At 37.4% G+C, this 12,045-nt stretch overlaps 1 protein-coding gene across 1 annotated transcript in view; it reads right to left on the reverse strand.

The window, feature by feature from the left end:
• LOC148363815 (histone deacetylase 7-like) overlaps positions 1-12,045 on the reverse strand; it is a 76,002-nt gene that overhangs the window by 11,177 nt on the left and 52,780 nt on the right. The window contains exons 17-20 of the mRNA XM_088337874.1: positions 10,858-10,913; positions 7,092-7,179; positions 6,285-6,404; positions 2,922-3,019 (exon numbers count right to left, since the gene is read on the reverse strand). Coding sequence (XP_088194000.1) covers positions 2,922-3,019; positions 6,285-6,404; positions 7,092-7,179; positions 10,858-10,913 — 362 coding nt within the window. The remainder of the gene's footprint in view (positions 1-2,921; positions 3,020-6,284; positions 6,405-7,091; positions 7,180-10,857; positions 10,914-12,045) is intronic.

The raw sequence follows: 12,045 nt of genomic DNA on the forward strand, positions 1-12,045 counted from the left end.
ATATATTCTTTTTAAATAGCCATTTAGCTAGACATCTGTTTAGCTTATTGTATAGCCATTTAGAGACAGCCATAATAGCCACTTAGATAGCTAGAAATCTATATTATTTTTATAGTCATAGAACTACAGTTACTAGGTAGCAATCAAGCTGGTTAGCCATTTAGCTAGACAGCCATTTACTCAGACAATTTAGCTTGCTAGGTATTGCATTTCACTCACCATCTAGCTAGCTATCTCCTTTGGTAGATACAGTCGATTTAAATAGCCATTTAGCTATTTTGATCAATAGCCATTATCCATTTAGCAAGCTGATAGCCATTTAGCTGTCCATAGATAACTGGGTAGCCATCTAATCAGATAGCCATTTAGCTAGTTGGATAACTGTTCTAGGTAGTTCCTAGTTAGCATTTATTGACATTTAGGTAGTTAGCCATTAGAGCGTTTTAGTTAGCCATTAAATCATTTAACGAGATAGAAAGCTATTTGGCTTGTAAAATAGCAAGTTAGCTGTCTATAGATACCTGGATTTTCGTTTAATTAATGTAGATAGTTAGATAACTGTTCCATGGAGTAACTACTTAGCCTTTATTGACATTTAGGGAGTTAGCCGTTATAGATACTTAGTTAGAAGGATAGATAGATAGAAAGATGGATAGCCATTATATTGATGTTTAGCCGTTGAGCTTGCTAACTATTTATCTGCCCATTACATGCATTCAGGTAGATGGATAGCTTTTTAGCTGGGTAGGAATTTAGCTAACTGGATAGCTAAATAGGGATTATAGCAATTTAGAGATAGCCATTATAGGCATTAGCTAGCTAAATAGCCATTATAGCCATTAGCTAGCTATATAGGTATTTAGCCAGAAAGCTAGTTGGTTAAATGTACAGTGTAGACATTTATGGCTAGCTATCCTACTCATTTAGCTATTTGGTTGGTCATTTAGCTCGATATTTAGCTATTATAGCATTTTAGCTTACTAAATAGCCATTTTGTCGGTATAGCTAGCTAGATTCCCGTCGGGCAATCGCCAATTTGGTAGATATATTTCCTTTTCTATTAAGAATTTAGTAAATTTATTCAGTGATGTTTTTATGAATTTATCATTGTTGATCACATCTGGGTTTGCTAAAGTAAAAATTGAGAATAATAGATAGATTTCCATTTAAGAACTTATTGATTGACTGTCAATTTTTATCTCCCTTTTTCCTTTTATTTTTTACAGTAAGTTGCTCCGTGTTAAAAGCATATGGAAGGGATTAGCCCCCTCCTTAAATCCTCATATGACACAATAATTTAAATACTGTAATTTTGGCGGTTAGCCCGAAAAGTCTGACACGCGAAAACCCTCCTCGTGAAAAACGTTAAAAGCAAACGGAAAGCAGCAGTTGTTTCGTAATTATCGTTACCAACTGCAATAAACAGCGGACATTTTTTGTCTTAAACGGCTACGCTAACCTCATTAGCATTTTCCCCTCTTTGAGGCTGGGGCCACCCACCACGAGATCCCAAAAACGCTTTTATCAACTGCTGCAGTGGAAACTTTTCGCGCCGTCGAGCTGAACAAACAAATTTATTGCGGGAAAAATAAAATAAATCGAAGAAGATGGGAAAAATGACAGCCCAATGTCAAAAATCCTTTCTTTGGAATTTGCTAGGAAAAGATCGTAAATTTTAACGTGACATCTAGGTAGCTATCTAGCTAGGTAGGGACAGTAGATTTAGCTAGCCATAGAGCTAGATAGATAGACGGCTACCAATAGGTAGCAGGTTCGCATGGCTGCCTCTGGCCATCGGTGTGTGAGTGTGTGTGTGAATATGTAAGTGTAAAGAACATTGTAAAGTGCATTGTGAAGTCTTCAGTGACCTTAAAAGCGCTATAAACAAAGCAGGCTGATTAGCTAGCTGGATGACCATTGGCATCTAGCTAGATAGATATATAAATATGCCTCCTAGCCATTTATCTAGATACAGCTAGCTAGATTGGCAATTAAATAGATAGCCATTTCGCTAGCTGGCTAACTGTTATAGCCCTTCAGCTAATTAGAAAGATGTTATAGCCATTTAGCTAGCTAGATAGACTTTTATCTAGCTACAGTAAATAGCCTTTATAACTGTTGTTCTAGGTACACTAGATGTCCTCATTAGCAATTGAGGGAGCTTGATAGCTGTTATTGCCGTTTAGCTAGCCATTAAAGCTAACCAAATAGTAATTTAGGGAGCTAGTTGGGCATTTAGTTAGCAATATTAGATCACATTTACAGCCATTTATCAAACTAAGGTAAATAACCTTTATGGCTTTTTATCTAGCCACAGTACATTCGGGTAGCTTGGTAGCCAATATAGCTAATTAGAATTACTGTTATAGCCATTGAGCTAGCTCAGGTGGATAGCATTTATAGCTATTTAGCTAGCTGCTTAAGACACGCTATATAGCTTCTTATTAAGCTATAGTAGAGAGTTTTTCTGTTCATCTAGGTAGCTAGATTGCAATATAGCTATTTAGCTGCCTAAATAATCATTATAGCCAAACAGCAATTTTAGCTGTTTAGCTAGATAGAGAAGATATCATTTAGTTACACAGATAACCATTAGAGACGTTAAGCTAAAAAAATAAACTTAATACTTATTTTATCTGTTTAGCTATATAGATGGCAATTAAGCTAGGTATACAACAATTTACCTAAATATCCATTTAGCAAGGTACATAGTCATTCTGGAAGTTTAGCCAAATAGCCATCCAACTAGCTAGATAGTGAGGTATCTAGGTAGCTATTTAGCTAGGTATCTAACCGACATTTCCAATTTAGCTTTCTGAGTAAATTCAAAAAACGCTGTCTGTTGTTTTAGGGAGAAATAAAATCTAAAAAAATAAAAGTGACATTTGAATTTTTTAGTCAAGAAATTGTTTTTCTTTTACCTGAACGCAGCCAAGTACTCGGCATCTGTCATTGGAGGGTCGAGACCACCCGTCCAGCCCACGTTGACGTTAAAGCCTTCTCCTGGCCCAGCACCGACCTGCAATTGCACAGTAAGATTTGGACATGTATTTACCTTGGGTGTGACGTGACTGGTACAGTGGTGCTAGCGGGTGGATGCGGGAGGAGGGATTCCAATGAAAACGGATTTTAAAACCTCCCTTAGAAGACTTCCTTTCTTCAATTGCCTCCTTTTTTCTAATAATACAATATATTATCGATTGCTTACAGCAAAGCAGGGTAATGATGCATGTACCTTCTTTGCATATCACAAAAATGGCAAGCATTGTTTCCATGTTTATCATGTTATTGCTTCTCTATTTAGCACCACTGCAAACGTCATAGGCTAGGGTCACTGTAATAACCACGAGTTTTATTTTCATGGTTAGCACATTTTTTGCTTGTCCCTTCAGCATCACAACAAATCTTTGAAGCCAAAGCTAGACAAATCCAAGTTTGTTACACAACATTGTTAACTGAACAAAGCGAAATAAAGGCATTGTGGGAGGAGCAAAAGGCCGTAACAAGGGGCCACAGACATCTTTTTCCAAATCGTAACGTGAAATTGTCTTAAGCTAGGGACGCTTTAATAATCGCAAGCTTCAATTCCATGGTTATCGTGTTTTTTGCTTCCCCCTTTAGCATCACTGTAAGTCTTAAGACCTATAGCGGAACAAATTCTCGTCTATCACACAACTTTTTACCTGAACAAAAAGAAAGGCATTGTGGGAAAGAAAATGCCGTAATGAGGGGCCAATATAACCTCTTATTCCACATTGTAATGCGAAAACATTGTAAGGTAGAATATCCCATATTTCCACTTCTTATTTCTTGATAATGGTAAGGCTTTCTTTCCGTGGTTATCATACTTTTACTTCTCCCTTTAGCACAATGTAAGTCTTGGGACCCATAGCTAAACAAATTCACGTTTGTCACGGAACATTTTTACCCAAACAAAGAGAAAGGCATTGTGGGAAAGAAAATAGTACGTAACTATGGGGTGATAAACATCCTATTCCACATCGTAACATGAAAACTTCGTGAGGCAGGGATGCAGTAACCCGTATTTCTTCTTCCTATTTCTTGATAATTGGTAAGCTTTATTTCCATGGTTATCATGCTTTTGCTTCTCACTTTAGCATCAGTTTAGGTCTTGGGATCCATAGCTAAAGAAATTCAGTTTTATCTCACAAGATTCTTAACAAAGAGACAGAAAGGCATTGATGGGGGGGAGCCGTAACGAGGGGTTGATAAACATCCTATTTCACATCGTAACATGAAAACTTCGTGAGGCAGGGACTGTCGTGTCCAGCATGGTCGCCGTGGCGACCGGCTGGCACCGCCCCTTGGGCACCAGCTAAGGCAGATCGCCTAATTTGCGCGTTTGCTTCTTAAGGGGGGTTGTGGGTATTGCGGGTGCTAGTTCATTGCATTTTCTGTTCTGTTTTGCTCTGTCCTGTTTTGTTTGAGTCGGAGGAAACCAGTGTTTGCACGTTTTGAGTAAAAGCCTGTTTTGTTAGTATTCCTAGTCTAAGTTTCTGATTGTCTGTAAGCCTTGTTTCGTTTTGTCCCATGAGTGTTGGACGACTTTTATTTTGCTAAATAAAAGTACGGATCGTTAACGCAAATGAGTTCTCCCTCCCTGCCTCCTGCCTCTGTTCTGGTCCGGTCCTCGTGACAGGGACGCAGTAACCCGTATCTCCTCTTCTTATTTCTTGATAATTGCTAAGCTTTGTTTCCATGGTTATCATGCTTTTGCTTCTCCCTTTAGCATCACTGCAAGTCTTGAGACCCATAGCTAAACCAATTCATTTTTGTTATATGAAATTCTGAACTGGAGGAAGAATTAGAGAAAGGTATCGTGGGGATAAAATGCTGTAACGAGGGTCTGAAGAACATCGTATTCCACGTGGTTTACGTAAAAACGACGTAAGCTAGGGACATTGAAACCCGGGGGGTCCCAAGAGAGCAAGAAAGAATGTCAAAAAGCATCAGGAGATTCCATATTGGCGAAGCAAATACGAAACACATGAAAATCCTTCCATCCTTTGCCAACTGCTAATGTACTCGCAAAACACACACACACACACACACAATTCTTCAAGATGGCTCAGAGTGCTTCTTCTTTTTCTCTTTCATGTTTTTGAAGCTCGCTGGAATCCATTAGGACGTTGCCGCTTTACCGTGCCGGCTCCATGACATCACGACCCCCCGGTGAGTCGGCCAAACCGCCTTCAAATCCACCCGTTTTTTTTTTTTAATTTATGGGGAAACATTGATCATTTAGTTTGAATATTTGGAGGGAATGCAACCGCTAAGTTTGGTTTATGGGAGCACCACAGGCACATTTTTAAAGGCTTGACTGTCGCGCAGATGACAAACAAAAAGGCGTGAAAAATAAATCAAACGTGTGAGGAAGTGACACAGGAAATACAAAAGCGAAGTGTTTTCATAATTATAACCGTTTACATACATAGACAGCTGCTAGCTGGATAGTCATTTACTAAAGCACTATTTAGCTAGCTAGATATAATGACAGTAGATACCCTTTATAACCTTGGTAGCCACTTAGGTAGCTAGATAGCCATTTTAGCCATTTATCTAGATAGATAATAATTATTGCCATTTTGTTTTGTTTTGTTTATTGATTATAATTGCAATGTGTTTGTTTGCACCATACAGCATATATATACTGTATATATATATATATATATATATATATATATATATATATATATATATTACAGAGAGAGAGAGACACAGAGAGAGAGACACAGAGAGAGAGATGGGGAGAGAAAGATAGATGGAGGGGAAGAGAATGATAGATGGAGGGGAAGAGAAAGATAGATGCAGGGGAAGAGAAAGATAGATAGATAGATAGATAGATAGATAGATAGATAGATAGATAGATGGATAAAAATAAAAAAGGGACATCAGAAACACTGAGCTCCTTCAGAGAAAGTATAATAATAAACATATTAATAATAATAAAATTAAAACTGTTTTTAGTGAAATAAGAAATATGGTTTTGTTGTTTTACTAATTCTTTACTAGTAATTTTATTGTTTTTATTTTTATTATATTTCAATTAAATAACTTTTTTTCTAGTTTAGCTTTTTTTAAATGAGAAAAATTAGTTTGTAATTCTGGCTGCTGAAAATGTTATTTATATAATTTACAATTAATTTATATACATTTTCTGTGAATGATAATAAGCGGTTTGCTGTTTTACAAATTATTTTTACTATATTATTATAAATTCCTTTTAATAATGCCAGGGATAAAAATATGTATCAGGACCCTACCTCATTAGGATGTCCACCGCCAGGGAAGAAGTTTCCATTGTCGTAGCGATGGAGCGAGATATAGAGGACACTCGGGTCGTTGTAGAAAGCTTCCTGCGTACCGTTGCCATGGTGAACATCCTGGATGTCGATACCGACAGAACAAATTCAATATCAAGACTGGAGTACAGTAATCTCTCGTTTACCATGAAGAATGGAGACCAGAACACTGTTAAATAGCCCTGCTCCCATTTTTAACATGCACTCTGCTGGCCCCCCGCTTGCAGCAATAGTCGATTAGGGATAATGGATTGCAGCCACAACCTTGAGTTTCATTTTAAGCGGGTCAAAACAGCATGGCTCTCGACAAAAACAAAGAAAAGGAAAAAGTAGCAAAAAACACAAAAAATTGACCATGGCCAACCCAAATGCCCAAACACCCCAACAAGTTAAGCACCTCAGCACCCAAGTCTGTCATGCTTTCGTCCCTCCAGATGAAACGGGACACAATAAAGAGGCCATGTCACTCGGGTCAGGGTGACACAACACACGCTGGTCAACAGCAGGGCTCGACAGCTTTCACTGGTTTACCCCTGCCGTATCATACAGGTGCCCTGCCCATCCCTTAGAACACAACCAAACATCCCACTTTCCTTTCACAATACCTCTCCACTCATTCCTATCACAAACAAGAGCTCTAGCTTCCACTACATTTAGACCCCTTTCCTGCAGTAATAAAAATATCACTTAAAGTAATCTTTTTGAATGTGTGTCTTATAACGAGGAATACCTTGTATTCCAGAAAACACATAAATAATCAAGTCTTACCCAGTCCACGATGAGTATTTTGCCAACGTTGAGTCTCTGCTGAAGTTGTTTGGCAGCGATGGCCACAGAGTTAAAGTAACAAAAACCCCTGCAGGAAAACAGGAAGTCTTAAACGTGTGTTTATCAGATCGGCGTCATCGTTTCGATATCAAAACGATCACCATATGGACCTCGAAGAGTCACGAGTCGATTATTGGATGCAGCTTGTGACGCTCACGCTAACATGTAAATATTTTCAAAAGGGACGCTTTTGTGCGATGACGGAAATGTTTTCAAAGGACAATGTCACGCTCAGACCCGAAATCTGTAAACATCCCGGAAAAAGAGTTCCAGGCCACAGTCCAGGGGACAAAGTGAAACAGTTTCATTGAGGGATGCCAATTACGATTAAGTATGACATTACAGTTATTGACCAAATAGGGAAAAAAACAATAATTAGTTATGTGACGCTATGCTATAGTATTCAATCAGCTGATATTACTTTTTAGAAACATTCAAAGTGATTTGTTCCTAATGAGTATATATTGTGATTTATATAGAAGTAGTAGCAAACCTTGGTTGTGTCTCCCCTCTACCGCTATGCAATGTATGGAGGGCTGGAACACTTGGCCATATTTATCGACGAATTGTTCAGGATGTTGTGATTGTATAGGCTGATTTTCCATAGAAGTAGAAGCACACCTTGGTTGTGTCTCCTCTCTACCTCTATGAATGTGTGGAGGGCACTGGAAAACTTGGCCATAATAAGTTGAATTGTTCTGCATGTTGAGATTGTATAGGCTGATTTTCCATAGAAGTAGAAGCACACCTTGGTTGTGTCTCCTCTCTACCTCTATGCAATGTGTAGAGGGCACTGGAACACTTGGCCATACTGACTCAAATTGTTCTGGATGTTGTGATTGTATATGCTGATTTTCCATAGAAGTAGAAGCACACCTTGGTTGTGTCTCCTCTCTACCTCTATGCAATGTGTGGAGGGCACTGGGACACTTGGCCATACTAAGTCAAATTGTTCTGGATGTTGTGATTGTACAGGCTGTTTTTCCATAGAAGTAAAATCAAACCTTGGTTGTGACTCCTCTCTACCTCTATGCAATGTGTGGAGGGCACTGGAACACTTGGCCATACTAAGTTGAATTGTTCTGGATGTTGTGATTGTATAGGCTGATTTTCCATAGAAGTAGAAGCACACCTTGGTTGTGTCTCCTCTTTACCTCTATGCAATGGGTGGAGAGCATTAGAAAACTTGGCCATAATAAGTTGCTTTGTTTTGGATATTTTGATTGTATAAGCTGATTTTCCATAAAAGTAGTAGCAAAACTTGGTCATGTCGTCTCTCTACATCTTCATATGGCGCATAAGGCATTGGAGAACTTTGCCATTAATCAGTCACATAGATCTGCGTGTTTTGATTGTATGGGCTGATTGAAATGTATAGAAGTAGTAACACAACTTGGTCATGTCCTCTCTCTAACTCTTCATAATGTGCACTAAGCACCAGAGAGCTTGGTTTTAATGAGTTGCAAAGCTCTAGATGATGTGTTTGTACGGGCTAATTGAGTTTCTACAGGGTGTCTCAAAAAAATGTACTCACTCTTTTTATGTGTTTCGCGACGTTTGCGCGTTATCAGCGTTGTCTGGACAATAATGGCCATCACTTTGAACATTTGCGAACATGACTCTTTAATTACATTTGTCTCATGTATTCGATGCTATTTCACTTCACTCTATGTTCATAAATAAAGGTTTTGTCGTCATTCTAAGAGTGAGTATTTTTTTTTTGCAACTTGGTTATGTACCCTCTTTACCTCTTTGTAATAAGTGTGAGGCACTGGAGAATTTGGCCATATTAAGTTGTAAGGCTCTCTGTGTTGTGATTGTACAAGCTGATATATTTTCTATAGAAATAATAGTGGCACCACTTGGTTGTGTCTTCCACCTACCTCTCCGTAATAAGTCTCATTTCTTTGGATGTTGTGATGGTTTAGTTGAAGTGATTTTTATAGAAGGACGAGTGACACAACTTGGTTATGTCTCCTCTCTACTCCTGTATAATGTCTGTGAGGCACTGTGAAACTTTGCTATAATAAATCGCATTACTCTGGATATTGGGATTGTACAAGTTCATTCATTTTCTATAGAAGTAATGGCACAACTTAGTTCTGTCTCCTCTCTTAATTTTCATAATGTCTGCGAGGCACTGGAAAACTCAATAAGTCCCATTGCTTTGGATGTCGTGATTGTTCGGGCCTGATTTATTTTCTATAAAGGCAGCAGCACAACTTGTTTGTTTCTCCTCTTAACCTCTTCATAATATATACAAGGCACTGGAAAGTTTGGCCAGAATCAATTTCATGGCTATGAATGTTGTGTGTTGTTGAGGGCTCATTGATTTGTTCATACAAGTGGTAATGGGACAACTTGGACATGTATCCCTCTACATCTTCGTAATGTAGGTGAGGTACTGGAGAGTTTGGCCATAATCAGTCACATGTCTTAGTTATTGTGATTTAACGGGCTGCTTGATTTGCCATTGAGTTAGTTAGTGGTGGCACAATCTGGTGTTGTCTCCTCTCTTATTTTTCATAATGTGTGCGAGGCACTGGAAAACGTAATAAGTCGCATTGCTTTGGATGTCGTGGTTGTTCGGGCCTGATTTATTTTTTATAAAGGCAGCAGCACAACTTGGTTGTTTCTCCTCTTAACCTCTTCTTAATGTATACGCGGCACTGAATAGTTTGGCCAGAATCAGTTTCATGGCTATGAATGTTGTGCTTGTTGAGGGCTAATTGACTTTTTTATACAAGCGGTATAGGGAGAACTTGGACATTGGCACAATTTGGTCTTGTCTCCTCTCCTATTTTTCATAATGTGTGCAAAGCACTGAAAAGCTTAATAAGTTGCATTGCTTAGGATGTTGTGGTTGTTCGGGCCTGATTTATTATCTATAAAGGCAGCAGTTCAACTTGATTGTTTCTCCTCTTAACCTCTTCATAATATACACGAGGCACTGGAAAGTTTGGCCAGAATCAGTTTCATGGCTATGAATGTTGTGATTGTTGAGGGCAAGTGGCAATGGGACAACTTGGACATGTCTCCTCTCTACATCTTTGTAATGTAGGTGAGGCACTGGAGAGTTTGGCCATAATCAATTACATGACTTAGGTTATTGTGATTTTACGGGCTGATTGGTTTCCCATTAAGTGAGTTTAGTTGTGGCACAATTTGGTCGTGTCCTCTCTCCAATTTTTTAATAATGTGAATAACTCGTCTATAATCATAAGTTTTGATAGATATGACCTAGAGACTTGCTTCTTTTTTGACATACTCAGAAATTTCTGGTGGGACGGATTAAATCATCCAACAGTCCGGGTCTGGCTCTTGGCCGTATGTTTGACATGAAGCGGTGAAGAAAAACAAAATGCTCTCTTATCAGTATCTTCATCGCGTATCGGTAGGAAAAAAGCGTTATGGTGCCGGTAAAAATGTGACACTGGAGAGAATGTGCAATCACAGGAGAATAAAAGTTGAGAAAGAATGTAAGCGTCAGCAGTGGTTGTAAACTGTGAGGGCTTTGGTGTATGTGAAGGATATACCGTCTTCTCTTAGAAACAAAATAAAAATTCTGGAGACATGTTAATGTCGCAAATTCACGCCCACCCATTAAGCGCTCAGAACCTCCCACCAGAAAAAGCGAGGTAGGAGCCGGATACGAGTTCATAGGTCAAAAAAAAAGAAATAAAATCAAATGAAAATGTGCACTTACAAAGGGGACGAGAACGTGGCGTGGTGTCCGGGAGGCCTCACAGCAGCAAATCCGTTCTGGAAAAGAAGATTATAAAAAAGGTTAATTTATTATTTATTATTCATTTTCTTTTTTTGTATGTGTTTGTCTTGCTGTTGGTCACCCCTATCGAGGGAAATGACCAGGGTAGATAGATAGATAGATAGATAGATAGATAGATAGATAGATAGATAGATAGATAGATAGATAGATAGATAGATAGATAGATAGATAGATAGATATTATTTATTATTTATCATTTTTTAATATTTATCAGTGCAAGAGAAAAAAACAGACTTGAATTGAAAAACGTTTTGAAAAAAAATGTTTCTGTATTATTACATTTAGTTCACATTTCTTTTAAAAAAAATTTTTTACTCCCCTACATTATAAACACAATTTTACCCAAAAAGAAAAATGCTATTCATAATTAGGAGTATTACCTTATTTGGTTAATATTTTGTTCATTTTTTTTTAACTTGAAATAATCACTCCCCCCCCCAAAAAAAAGTATTTAAAATTAGTATTTGTTTTGAAATTCATTAAAATATTTTTTCAAAACTGATTAATTGTAGAAATATTTAAAAGGAGCAAAATTATCTGATGCAGCGGATTGCAAAAAATTTTGTTCATTTTCAGGACAGTTTTTAGATTTTACTCAATATATTTCTCAAAATAAATTATTAAATAAGAAATTTAAAATTAGCTTTTTTCCCCTCATTTTATTGGAATAATTCTTATAATTGATAGAATATCAAACGATAGAATATCAATTATATGACTTAAAAGAATATGACAATATTATTACATGAAAGAAAAATCAATATAATTTGGAAAAAGTCACAAAATGAAAAAAGTATTCCAAAAATAGAAAAACTGACCTAATTTATTTTGGTATTTATTCTAATTTATTTGTATTTCATTCTTTTTTATAGTATTTGTATTTATTTTTAGTTGTAATTTCTTTTGCTGTGAAAAATATCAACAAGCAGGACTAATCATTCTTTTAATGTTTATTTACCATAATTTCATCCTATATACTTCTTGATTGCTCTTGTTATGGTTTTATATTTAGCAATTTGGGTGCCAGAACCATCTCACCATAAAAAAAAGCATGACAAAGCAAAGAGCGACCATGTGAGGAGAAAAACATTATCTTATTATTCAAGG

This window comes from Urocampus carinirostris, chromosome 6 (genome assembly GCF_059441175.1).
Source record: "Urocampus carinirostris isolate Australia breed hairy pipefish chromosome 6, RoL_Ucar_1.0, whole genome shotgun sequence".
NCBI lineage: Eukaryota > Metazoa > Chordata > Actinopteri > Syngnathiformes > Syngnathidae > Urocampus > Urocampus carinirostris.